We start from the raw sequence: 13986 nt of genomic DNA on the forward strand, positions 1-13986 counted from the left end.
GCACGGAATAAGCATAGGAATCCTAAGTGTAATAAAGTCAGCACTGATACTGTAGCGAGGTGAAGCTCTGAAACATTTATACACAATAACTAAGTTGAAGTGAATGGTAAAAATTACCGTAGTAGCTGGGTCAGACATGCATTCTAGGCCTATTGAACTCCAGCCAGCATGTCCCCAGTTTGGAGGATCGAAGAGGGATACCAGCACAGAAGCTACGCAATGCTGTGGACCGTGTCAGCAACAAAAGGTATTTTAACTACTCATAAAAGGTCCATCTAAAAAAACTGCTATGATTATATATTTTTTAAATTAATTTATATCACTTTTAAAATTTTAGAAGATTCCTCAGTGTACCACTAGAGGGAGCTTGAGTGCCACCAGCGTTACTAGTAGCATAGACTGAGAATCTAGGAATTAGCCCATTCACACTTAAAAAAAAAAAAAAAAAAAACTCGGGCTGCTTAACTAAGAGTGAAACTAAATGAAAAAAGATGTTGAATGCAACTGTGTGTTTATTATTATTTAAGTACAACTATGAAAGTGCATTGTTTTGTCCTTTACTTTTGGACATAATATTCTTTTCCACCAGTGAAAACTAATGAAGTGGAGGAAAAAAATAAACAGGTGCATTGTCAGACATAGGAAATGTAAATGTCCGTCCCCTCTCTATTTGCCTTTTTCCAAATCGAGCCCATCTAAAAAAAGTAATTGGCCTGATGTATTGGGTCACAAAATGGGGTTAGGATATAAGGAAAAACACAATACCGTGGCCAGTAAAACAATGACTACACGAGAAAACCATTCATGTAGCCTCGTCATTATATGTATCCTCGTTGTCACAATGGTCCAATATACAACACGAGCGGAGCCTGAGAATGTTCTCCTCAGCTGAAACGAGGAAGTATTTCCTACTATCCTGAACTAGAAAATAACAAGACATTTTCATTTTATACCTCAGTGGACATATAGCTCTTGCATTGTGGGAAATTGTATTCATAGCCTGTTTACAATGCACACACTAGAATGGCGATATACATGTGGCTGTCAGTGTGTGCTGCGTGTATTGGCCTGTAATAATGACATGTTGTTCTCCACTCTGGCATGGCTGAATACAAAACTATGGGACAGCAGATTACATATTCTATACAGCGAGCTCTTAACTATCACTTCTCCACTCTTTATTACTGCAAGAAAGAAGTCTGCACTGCTAAACAGTATGTGTGTGTCACATACAGTATATTTATGTTATGTAAGCAGAATTCATATTCATATCCTTGCAGGCTGTTTCTTAGAGGGGAAAACTGTTGATTTTCTCCTTGCGATGATTGCTTCACGAAAGAAGCCTTCACATGCGACAGAAGTATTTATTATGCTAATTATACATTCAAATCAACGAGGAACGCTATACCCATACTGGAGAGTGCAGTCATTACCAGCACAAGGACTGTCTCTCGCTGGAGCAAGCAATAAGCACTCAAAACAGATGCTTTCATCTAACTGATTTAAAATGTGATGCATTTAGGCTCAGAGAGAAAATGTCTGTCTGGTCCTTAAAGTGTAAATAATAAATCTGAATATGTGAAGGGCACCTTTTCCACAAGCCAGTTGGTATACCAAGAAAATCTGTGATTTTGAATACTCCCCCTTATACTACTAATAAATATTTCTGAAGCAAATAAACTGAAAAATGCACCTCCAAATCAATGCGTTTAATTTCTTTACTATAAACTTAACTGTATATCAAAATACATTTTAAAAGTGATTGAGGCATAGTCTGTTCTGCATGAGATAATGGGCGATTCTTTCCAATAAGGTTTTCCACAACTGCTTGTAGAATAGTCTTTCCAATCCAAGGCCCTGAAAACCTATTTTCTAAGTCAGCTTCTTATTCTGAGTGATGGACTCCTACGTGAACAATTTTCTGCCATCAGAATCTGATGACAGTTGGTGGGTTGCCAGGCTGCTGTCAATCCAGTCTGATCAAACCACACCCACACAGATGAAGCAGAGTTTTTACTGTTAAACTCTTGATAATAACAGTAAGACCTACACTGTTTTTTTTTCACTTTGTTTTTTGCTTAAAATTGAAATCAAATTTTAAATGTCCACTGCGGAAGTTTTATGGGGATTTATTGGCAGAATGTGGAATATAACACTGATAAGTACATCATCATTAGTGTACAACCACTTCACTTCCATGAAGGCTGCCATGTTTCACAGTTGTGTTTCAACAGTAGCTCAGAACTGACAAACCAAACACTGGCTCCAGATTCAACCTTTTGTATTTTCCACAACTCTTGCAGTCACTGTAGGTTCTCCTACACACTTCTAAGAGGAGAGTGAGACGAGGTGTTTGCAATATGCTGGTTCACTGCTGGATGCCACTAAGTAAAAATAAAACACTTGCTGCCATCGTAACACAGACCGATGATGTGTACTGTATCTGTACTGAGGGATTATTGCTTGAGTAAAGTAGAACTGGTGCCTTAAAGGATCACTGTGTAGAATTTAGTGGCATCTAGAAGTGAGCTAGCAGAGTTTCTGCAAATCGTCTCACTGTCCACTTCATTGTGTAGAAGAACACACAGTGGCATAACAAAGAAGCTTATACAAAACGCAATAAGCCGTATCTAGAGCCAGAACAAAAGCACAACAATTCTTTTATTCAGGTGATTATACACTGAAGAAAAAAATACTTATGAATATTATATTACATTTCTGCCATATTCTTTGAATAAACCCCTGTAAATCTCATCCACTGGACCTTTAAGGATTAGTTAAATCTGCCTCCTGTGAGTCATGAATTTTTGTTAATGCTTCTGAGAATATCCTTATATGCTGATGATGTAACTCTAAAGCAATATAATGTACCTAGTTGGAGGCCAAAGTGGAAGCTAGCCTCAACAAATTCACAGATACAAACTTGGGGAAGCAAATAAAAACATCTTCGAACCATTGAAGTCCCTGATGTTCTTGAGGAAAAATATTCCAACAAAGCTGGAACTAAACTTCGGTGATTACAGAGAAGCGTCAACAGAAGAGACCAGCCTTCTGGGAGTAACAGTGAATAGCAGACTGTCAAGCTACAACAATACCTAATCATCATCTCCATCATAGCAGGCCTAGAAAGAGGAGCTTTGAGGAGAGCTGCAACTAAAGTGAATATAAAGAGTCAAACCACAATTTATGAAGCAGTGTTTTGTGCTCCACCTACAGTAGTCACACTAGACTGCTTGTAATGGAAGAAAGCTCTAAGAAGTAGGGTGCATGAAGTCACGATCTGTTTCCCTGCTGTTAAGGTCTTGTATGAGATACACACCAACTACTGGAGCTCCAAACTACGCCCCACCATAGGCACTGCACCACTCAGAAACACCTAATTGGATAAAATGTTCGTCAGACATCTGGTCAAATGTGGAATAGCCACCCTGAGCAATGTGCTGGACAACAAAAAACACAGTGGCCTCTAAGCTGTTAAAAGCAGAGCAAACACACAGCTAATATACATATTAATTCCATGTTATATTAACAGTAAGTGTGATTTATTTTCAGCTGATGGTAAAAGAGGTAAAAGAAACCTGAACCTTCAGTATTAAATACAACACAGAGCAATATACTAAATGCAACTCTCCACATAACTATGCCTCTAGTGCTCTCTGCTTTGCTCTTGAGGCTAATGTACACACAATGAATTGACCATACCAATGTGCCTGACTTTCAGATCCCAGAGCAGACCAGCTGGGCAGCTTGTGAAGCTCTGCTGCTCGTGCGAGGCTCAGTTTTGCTTATACAAATCAGATTTGGTCATGCTGAGAGCAGTGGCTGTGCTCTCTGAAAGTACTCGCATGCACCAGGAACAGGGATACCTTCTGCTGCCACAGAGCGGCTCACTGTTGCTCCTGGGATTTGTTATGATTCTGATGCAATAGACCTGATTTAAACTGAAAGGGGGAAATTTTGCATCTGAGGAGCAATGGCCTTTTGTGCAATTGGTCATGTTTGCCCTTGAAGATAAAATTATTGTAAGTAATCTTGGGAAGAGGGGCAGTTCAGCAAAAAATCAAAACCAGTTTCATGTAGGAACTATTTTCTTTCTACTGAATTACACAGTGCAAAACATATCATCATGCAGAAGGAAGCATACATCTACTCATGGACAAGAGGTTACAACACGATTAATGTTTACATCCTGCACTGTCATGAGCACAAGCCTCTCACCCATTAGAAGATGCATGCTTCCTTCTGTGTGGTCATACAGTTGGCGGGTGTAGTTCGGTAGAAAGAAAATAGTTCCTACATGAAACTTGAATGTACTATTTTGGCGCTTTGCATCTAGTGCTATTACATTTGAGAGTAGGCAACTCACACCAAAACAATCTAGATGGACAAATAGCACTACAGGTAAGAATAAAAAGTTGTATTTCTAATTATTTTGGGGTGAACTGTCCCTTTCAACGAAACAACTACAGTGAATGCATTTTTACAGTTTGAGTAAATCATCAATTAAGACACACAGGAGTTCATTTTCCCCGTTGTTTTATCTGGCTCTGAACAGACTAAAGAACTGCCTTTTGTTACAAGTTGCCCCCCAGAATAAATTATTTTGAAATAAAATTATGTAATTGAAAATATATATTTAATAGAAGCTGACTCCACTTTTGAAATACTGTAATTTATACATAAACAATTTTAAAAGGTTTTGTTTATGCCCCTCCACTTCCATCCCACTAAGTTGTATGAACTGTATACATCACTTTCATCTGGTGAAAACAAGCACTGAGCCAGCCAGTCACTATGTCTAGTCTATGTCTGTGGAAGACACTTCATCACAGGTTAGTTAATGTTACTGAGTAAATGTCATGCATGCTGATTGTGCCTGTAGACTGAAGTTAATCAGAGAATAGTCTTTAGTGATGGAACTTGAGTTTTTACTGTGAAAAAATAAAACCAGACTAAAAAAAGTGATTTTAGGATGGAGTTTGGTTTAACAGTCTGCCTGCCGGGTGCAGAGGTTATTTTAACGTGACTAATTCACTGCTGACCTATGTTAATAATGAGCCTTGTTAACAGCATGAAGTACGATACAAAATGGAGCTTAAACTGACCTGTTTTCTGCTTCGTTCAACCCATAGTAAAAGTTCACCTACTAATCACAAACTGCAATCAAAATAGAGCCTGTGGCTCAACCCATCACGCTCGGAGCAGATAAGTTCAGGGATGAATTTGAATTTTAGCCGTCCCTAAATGATAAAAAGATCTGTGCCACTGGTTACAAATAGTTTGAATGCAATACGTCACTCATAGGAGTAAATCTCAAGGACTCTGCACTGATGCACTGCTTTTTTTTTTAGTTTTGTTCTACGTTCTAAATTTACGTGGCCTTTGCATTTGTTTATACAAGAATTGCTCATTAAATAAAATGTGTGTACATCATGTATGTGTCATGCAAAACAGGTGCACGTGTGGAGAAAGATCACTATGTCAAACAGCTCGTTAGTTTCATGGTGTTTGTCATCGTGGAAGTGTTCTGCATTAATGGTGTAACCGTGCTCGGATCCAGCGGGGGTGTTGTGGCACATCCAGCCTGCCTGTGAGTGGGTTGTCTCTGGCTGTGGAGCATCTGCAGTATATTTTGCGTAATATGCACTTGTGCATGTACGTCTTCAGTGTGGAGCAGCACCATGCAACAGAACATTAGAGTGACTTTGATTACACACTTCTCACATCCTAACAAAGCGTTCTTGACACTGTGTGTTCCTCGCCACATACACCCAGCAGGATCCGCATCTCTCCCTTCCTCTCCTCCCTCACCCTCTTTATCTCTCTGTCTCTCTCTTCCTGTTATCCAGCTCTGCCTCTCCCTGCCTTGTTTTGTTTAACTTTTATTTCTTCTGCAGCACTCAGGGAGCGGCACCTGGTGAACATTATTTTCAAAAAGCATCATCATGCATCATTGTAAGGATACATGCTCTAATCAGCTGAACCATCTGGCAAACGGCTTATGCACCATCAAGCTTAAATGCTTTGCATCTGTTGATCAAATGGATGTCTCATTGTTTTCAGAGTAACACCCTTAACCTCTGAGCCTCTTTGTACTTCGACTTGCTGTCACAAACATGATTTTTTTTATGTAGCAGAGGTTATATTGATCATTTAAATTAAAGATTAATACCACATTTACCTCAAGATCAGGCAGGGATTTCCATCTAGCAAGCCACTATTGGAGCATTATGTTAATGTAGATTCAGAAAGGTGGTAATCTAGCCATCAATTGGCAGTTGCTCTCATTTTGGTAGGAAAGGGGACATTAACCTTTCTACCTTTTATGCTGTTAATACATTTGACACAGCTGGCAAATGCCAGAATTTATAGATTTGTTTGGAGCTCTAATTTGCTTGATGAGATGACTTAATGCATAAATTACACCTCTGTCGAAGCACAGAAGCACTCTGCTCCCAGACCCTAAAAACAGATTCTGATATTACAATGAATTATTCCACTGACTCGTGGCAGACATCCTACAGTCTCTCAGTAGTGTCAGAGTCTCTTGGCCTACTTATACAGACAGCCTTGCCAGTAATGTTATGTATTCCTTCAATGAACTCTAAATAAGTCATAGCCACAAGTGTGAAAAGGGAGAGAGAAAATAGCTGTGTACCAAAGCAGCAGCAAGCTAGACTACCACTCCTGCAGCTGCTAGCAGACATGCACACTCAAACTAATGAATGAAGAAAGGGGAAATAAAACATTTCATATTTATGACAGTCCTTGAAAATTCTCGAAAGCCATGCTTTCTCTCAAGGATTAATAATATATTACATTCAATAATAAAAGGTAATCAGTCGACTGTAGCTTACACAGAAGCATGTCCGAAAACAGATAAATGGCACCACTTCAGCCACATCTGATTCACAGACTTAGAGGCACTCGCTTGTCTTCCTTTTGCTTTCCTCTGTCTCTGTATCAGAAGCTCAAACATTTTTTTTTCTTTGTTAGCTCCTCGCGTTGCCAAATGATACAAAATTGCCTTTACGGAATTAGTTTAATGTGGCTTTTACAGAATAGCTAACAAATTTCAGCAACATTTCGTTTAGAATAAGGCGTTCATTTGGTTTCTGAGAGGCTACAGTTCAAAATTGATACAAAAGAACCATGCACAAAACAACCAGTGACACACACACACACACACACACACACACACACACACACACACACACACACACACACTTGTATTGTTTCTTGCAATACAGTTGCACTATCTTTCATCAGCACTATTGTGTTGCAAATACAGGTATGCATGCAGAACACAAAGATCTGAATTGCCATACTGTCAGTGCTGTACCCGTCAAAATAAGAGGCTTCTCAGCAAGACTGAGCTCCACTTTTAATCACTGTCTTTGATTGATTATGCCCGCCCAAAAGTGCACACTTTGCACTGAAAACATCAACGTGAATATTTGACAAATGGGCCTCCTCTCTGGATGTATTGCCCGATGTTGGAAATGATTGCAGATGTACTGTACACGTACAGCATGTGTGTCCACTGGCATGTTCCATCACCTCACACTGTATGTGCATGTGTTTATTTGGCTTGAGGTGCAGACATGTGTGATTAATAAGGGTCCTGTAGCATTGATTTGCACACCTGGCCCGCTGTCTGTCCTGTTTATTTTAATTCTATTGTGAATTACTGTACATTAAGCAGAGCTGAACAGGATCTGAACAATAAAACTGTCCTTTCTTTGTATCTCTGGATGAAGGAGTGAACTGAATACCAACTTAGGAGAATATTTTTCTTCCCCACAGGAACCACAGTGCAGAGAGAATTTGATGTAGCACAGCAAGTTTGTAGTAAGGAGCTGAATTCCTATGATAGCTATAAAGACAATCTAAAATAGGCTTTGTTGCGCTGATGGCGGTTCTGATTGGTTTAAAGTTACCAAAGTCATCACCTTAAAAACTCAATACTGCAGTGTTGACAAAGTAGGTGAGCGAGGCACAACAAAGACTTGGATACTGTATTATTTATTTGGGCTCATGCTTTTGTTGAGCGGAGAATCTTGAAGTTTCCTCTGTCTCAAGGAAAATGAAGCACTGCTGAATAAGCAAATGTTATGCAGTGGGTAGGTATTTCAAAGTCCTTCCCTTTCCTCTGTAATGTATCTGCATAGGAGGTGTTTGTTATGGAAAACAAAACCAACTGCATGCAGATCATGCACAAGTGCTTCAAAGCACAAGGTCAAAATACTACAGGGAAATTAGGCGCCTTATCTGTAAACTTACTTATTGATATTCCTTATTCTGCGGCTACTATCCCCAAATATCTTCTGCATTCACAAAACAACATAAACATGCAAATCCCACTGAACATATTTTTTTCATATTAGTGTCTTTTTCTTTCTCTCCACTGGAATAATTTAGGATTACCAGTAAGCAGCAGGCACACTTTCTCTTAATTCTCACACTGCACTCGCACACACAAATATTCATACAGACTTTATCAAAAACACAAACTGACTTACAATAATGCTCACATTGTAAAATAAAACAGGAATTTAGTGGAGTCAACAAAATCGTTTTTCATCAACTTAGTGTATATATATACATGTTTTTATTACTTTCAGAACATTTTATAAACATGAGTTCATCTAACTTTAAGTCTTTGGGCTCGAAATGGTGAGTTCAATGAATTTACTACACATAGTTCAATCAACTTGATAAATTAAACTGATGAAGAAACTTCCCAGCATGTATTGTTTGAAGTAAAACTCCCTTGAGACCCTTCCTTTTTGTAGTTTGAAGCAAACATATATGGTGAAAACATGCTGTGTCTCTAATAAAGTTTAAGATAAGAAATGAAGAACTGTTTTTTCAAACAGAAATTGTTCATCAGTGTAACTTAAGAGTTGCTCAACTTAATATCTTAAGCTTAGTGAACATGTTTTCTCAAGTGCAAATGACTAAAATGGATGTCTCTTGTTTTCAGAGTAACAACCGAAACCTCTGATCCTCTCTGTACTTTGACTCACTGTGACAAACATAATTTTTATGTTGCAGAGGTTATACTGATCAAGTACAAGGTCAGACAGAGTTTTTTTTTTTTTACTGAGAAAAGGAAGTTAAAGGGATTTGTAATGTTCTTAAGTGTGACTGAAGAGTTGTTGGTTCAACTTCGTGCCTTAAGCTTATTGAACATGTTTTCTCAAGTACAACTGACTCAAATGGATGTCTCACTGTAATAAGTTTATTTGACTAGAAATGTTTGTTTTAAATCATTACAAAATTACCTCTACTTGCCTTTTCAAATTCAGTCAACAAAATTGTAAAGCATTTAAGTAAGTTAAAACACGTTTAACAATGTACTGATGTACAGATACACACACCAACACAAAACCGACACACTAACAGCAAGACATTGACACAGACGTACAAGAGACCCTGCTTGTTGCATCAAAACACACTCATACACAGTCACAAGAGGAAAGGGAATGAAACCGAGTGCTCACCCAGGGTTTGATGAAACTCACCCGACACCGGGGTCATGGGGGTGGGTGGGAGGCTGTTGATGTTGAGCGCCCCCATCTGGTGGATCTGCGTGGCGGGGAAAGCCACGCTAGGCGTGAGGTAACCTCCGTGGCTTGCTGCCATGATGGCTGCCTGCTGCTGCATGAGCTAAAGAAGAGGGACACGGAGAGATGGGTGGAGGAATGAAGGGGGTTGGATGGGGGAGTGCAAAGGAACAGGAGCGAGAACGGGGTGCGAGAGAGGTGAGGGGAGGACAGACGGTAATGAAAAATATAGTAAGTTGGGAAGCAGTTAGACAAAGACGGGAGAAGGGGAAGCAAGAGAGCGGGAAAACATAGCAAGGGTAGAACAGAGGGAGGGATGTATGTTGAGGTTGATGGATGGATAGTGCATGGGAAGTACAGAGAAAGTAGAGCGGAATAAAAGAAAGGGAAGAAAAAAGAAGCCTGTCAACCTATGTTTAGTGAATCTGTCTATCCTCCCAGCAGGAAGCCTGTCACCAGCTGCAGAAACGATTTAATAGCTGTCTGTTGGGCTCATACAAATCAAGGCATTGACATGTGCACATTATCTCTGCGCTCAGGAAACAGGCAAAGTTTGGAGAAGTGTTGCACTGCTTTTTCCTTACAATTGTCAAACTTCACAATACTCTGCCTGGCTGTATAGAAATCCTGCTGATGTCTCACACTCTCCTCTGTTTTTCTCCTGGACTCCTCTCTAATTTTCTGATGTATTTGTAATGATTGCTGCTTGTAGCCTGACATTCATCCAGTGTACAGAATTTGCTTTGTTTTATAATTCAGTTGTAAACCACTAGGCCTGTCTCCAAGCATTTTGCAAACTGAATACATGTGAGGTTGGAACTTCACTAAATGACCACAGTCTTTGCCACTATAAAGTTGTTTTTAAGACAGACTTCTGCCAAACAAAAAGTTTAGAAAAGCACACACATCCAAACGTGAGAAATACTAAGCGATGGACAGAAGCACATGTCAAAAAAGGAAAAATAGAGTCTCATGAACATTTATTACTATATCACCATGTGACGTTTTGGGTGCAAGTCCGTCTTCAGACATGAGATAATTTCAGAGACATACCCTACAAGTACTTATTCCATGGGGTCTCCTGACAGGTCATGCCATTACAAAATAGTAAACCAAAGAAAAGGAAAAAAGAATGATGTTATGGTATATATGCATATATGGTATATTTAGACTTAACTGTGTATTGTCACTATGGCTGGGCTGCAGCAGCAAGGATTAAGTCTTAAACATAATTTATTCATGGTTTAATTTTAAATTATGTCACACCAAACTTATATTAAAATATTAAATTTAAACCTCTCTTTAAATTCAGTTTAGTGTTAATTAAATGCATTTCTCATGCACCAAAACTTTAAACTCTATGCTTTAGAGGGGTTAACTTTTAAAATGGCTGCCTTCTTGAGATGAATTGAGCAAAAATAATTCTCTGCTGAGTTTGTTCACTTTTTGGCTAGCTAGCAAACAATGTAATTTAAATAATATATAATTTTATTGTTTTTAGCAATAATGTAATGATTTATTAATTGTTAACCAGCTACTAAGCAATGCAACATTTTGTAGGGAATACAGAGGAACTGGAAATGAACAGTGTCCCCCTCTTTTATACGTATTAGGTCCTGGCAGCACTCAAATTCATTTTTTAAGTATTTATTTATCTTAATTTGGGAAAGCAGACATCTCCACATTGATTAAACTCTTCTAAATTTTGGTTTACATCACTGCACTTAAGATTTACTAAACTGAGATTAGCTTTTAATTGTGCAACCCTGCTTAATTTTAAGACTAATTTTCTAGTTTTAAACCTAGTTGTGCTGAACTCAGATTATGAATTATATGTGTTTATAATGTTACTAATGTGCCCAGTTGGTTTTTTGTTTGTTGTTTTTTCCTGATATTCTTGTTATAGTATATCTTGGTGGTTCAGAATATATTGCACACTGCACATATGAATTATACTTCAAAGATGCATACATCTGCCAAACAACAGAACCGCACTCCGTTTTGAGGCGGCACTGAGTCATTACAACAATATTTTTAAAGCAGGTGCATCTGACAACTCAGATTCCAGAGCATGTTAGTAATACAGTATTTTGTCAGAAAAGTGCAGTGACAGTCGATTTTCAACCGCCTGACAATCCCTCATAGAGATCAAATCAATAGCTTTTCATTCAGCCTGCATTTCTATTTAGCATGAACTGAGAAGTTGAAACTATTTTCCATCAAATGCAGCCCACCGAGTGTTTATTTATATGCATGCTCACATGCACCATTGCCCTGCACTTGACACACACACATACACATAACATGCATGAAGAGCGATAGAAAGAGTTTCTGCTTTCAGCTTAAACTCTGCCTGTGCAAACCACATGCTGAATGCCTAATTCAGAGGAAAAAACATCATTGTACAATGGCTTTTGCAGCTTGTGAACCAATGGGTTTATCTAGGGAATCAGCTATCTTTTGCAGGCTATGCACCCATGCAGACCTGTGTGGTAGGAGAATACAAACACAGCTGGACCAACCTTTTACCCCGATCTCTGCGTCTGTTTAATACTGCATAGCTGCTGTGTGTCAGGGGAGCTGCTGATGGCCATGGCCTGAGAATGACTCGTATAAGCAGAAATCAAACTCCTCTGCCACTGGCACTAATGCTAATGACAATGTTGTGAGACAGTGGAGGTATAGAATGCCACTCGGCTTGCATTTGCATGGGGACCCTGCAACGGAAAAGCCAATTATTTTCCCTCAGTGCCCCTGTCAGGTAACCTGAAAGCGGCTGTCCCGCTGCAGAATGCCCGGCGCTGGCATCTCATCCATTAGCCACATGCCTCGCCACTACTATCTATTAACGCCTTTTGTCATTTGCATAATTTCAATGTGACAAATGGGGATCATCCATTCCTTTCCAAATAAGATGAATTGAGCCTTTAAGGGGGCATAGCTGCAAAAAGCGGCGAGGGAACAAGAAACTAAACAAAAGCAATGACACAGAAACAAACAAAGAGGTCTAGAGGATCTGGGGCTCCCGTGCTTTGGCAATGCTGTGACTGCCCCCTCCTATTAGGATGTGAATAGGGTCGGACTCCAGGATGAAGGGTCTGACTGGGCTGGTATTACAGAATAAACACTGTCACACCACTCAGCTCCGCTCCCTGCTTTCACAGAGGACTGGGGAGTTGGGGATGATTCTAATACGCTTGCAGCCTATTCGTTTTGGGCCTTATACAGGCTACAGGCCTGGGTGGAGTAATAATGGAGTGGGAATACTAGAATACTTGCCTCTCTCCCAAAGCGTGTCTTACACTTTTAGAAATAAGGGTTCGAAAAGGGTTCTTCCTGAAAGGTGGGTCCTACCCAGAAGTGTCTGCTTCTGAAGAACTGTTTTTTGAAGTAAGGGTAAGTCAAGGGTTCTTTGTAAGACCAATGGTTCCATTAAGAACCCTTTTCAAGGATTGTTGTGAACTATTTTGTCAAGGATTCTTGTACCATTAACTGTTCTCTGTAGAATCCCTGGGGAGGGCTCTTGATAAAACTGGAATATAAAAGGGTCCCCCCTGAGTGGGTTCTTGTTAGCATCCTTAGAAGATGGAATGATTCTGGATAAAACCCCCAGACAGGGTTCTGGGTGAAACCATTACACCATAGATGGGTTCTCCTCTCATGCAACCTCTCATAGGGTGTTCTAGGCAAAACCTCTTACAGATGGTTCTACGTATAACCCTTTATGTTGTGTTCAAGATAGAGTGGAATCTTTATGCAAGGTTCTACCAGAAACCAAAAAGCATTCTCCTGTGGTGACAAGCCAAAGAACTCTTTATGGTTCTAGTTAGTCACATTATTTCAAAGAGTGTAGATAACGCAATCCTTAATGCCATCCGTCAGATTGCCATGGATAACAGCTCTGGCATTCATTGATGCTTCGCTCCAAATTAAAATGCAGCAAATTGGAAACCCAAGCATGTAATTACGTTGGAATGTGGTGGTTAATACAAACGGGCGCCGATAAAAAAAATAAAATAAAGAGCAGAAAGCAGAGTGGTTATGTTGACAGAGATATTCAAAGTCGTTCCATTTTACTTTTCATATGCTTTTTTTCTTCTTTTTCAAAAATTTCAAAGGCATTATATTTTCAAAAGCCATTCCCGTTTCTTTATTTATGCACTACCCAGTAGATAGCAAAAGGCTGCGCTGGAGAATGAGCAGAACTGAGTCTTCATCATCACAGACACAACCTTTTCTGCTTCCTCTTGAAAAGAAAAGGAGGAGGGAAGAAAAGGCACGACAGAAACAAGGGGGACAAAAGAGAAGCACGCAAGATGAAAGGGGAGCAAAAGAAAGTTGCCCGGGCTCCAGCAGCAGCATTCATTTAGTGTCAGACATCTGCTTTTTTATTGCAACCTGATGGCATTACTCTCCC

General features: G+C 39.5%; 1 protein-coding gene across 7 annotated transcripts in view; it reads right to left on the reverse strand.

Moving 5' to 3' along the window:
* Window positions 1-13986, reverse strand: part of celf5a (cugbp, Elav-like family member 5a) — a 270790-nt gene that overhangs the window by 16331 nt on the left and 240473 nt on the right. For 3 of the 7 annotated variants that reach the window (XM_084722926.1, XM_084722925.1, XM_084722927.1), the window contains exon 7: window positions 9528-9672. In XM_084722926.1, coding sequence (XP_084579052.1) covers window positions 9528-9672 — 145 coding nt within the window. Of the gene's footprint in view, window positions 1-9506; window positions 9673-13986 lie in introns of all 7 variants that reach the window. The other 4 variants (XM_084722921.1, XM_084722920.1, XM_084722923.1 and 1 more) reach the window with 2 other exon arrangements.

The sequence above is a fragment of the Lutjanus erythropterus genome, chromosome 7, assembly GCF_056507025.1.
Source record: "Lutjanus erythropterus isolate fLutEry1 chromosome 7, fLutEry1.hap2, whole genome shotgun sequence".
NCBI lineage: Eukaryota > Metazoa > Chordata > Actinopteri > Lutjaniformes > Lutjanidae > Lutjanus > Lutjanus erythropterus.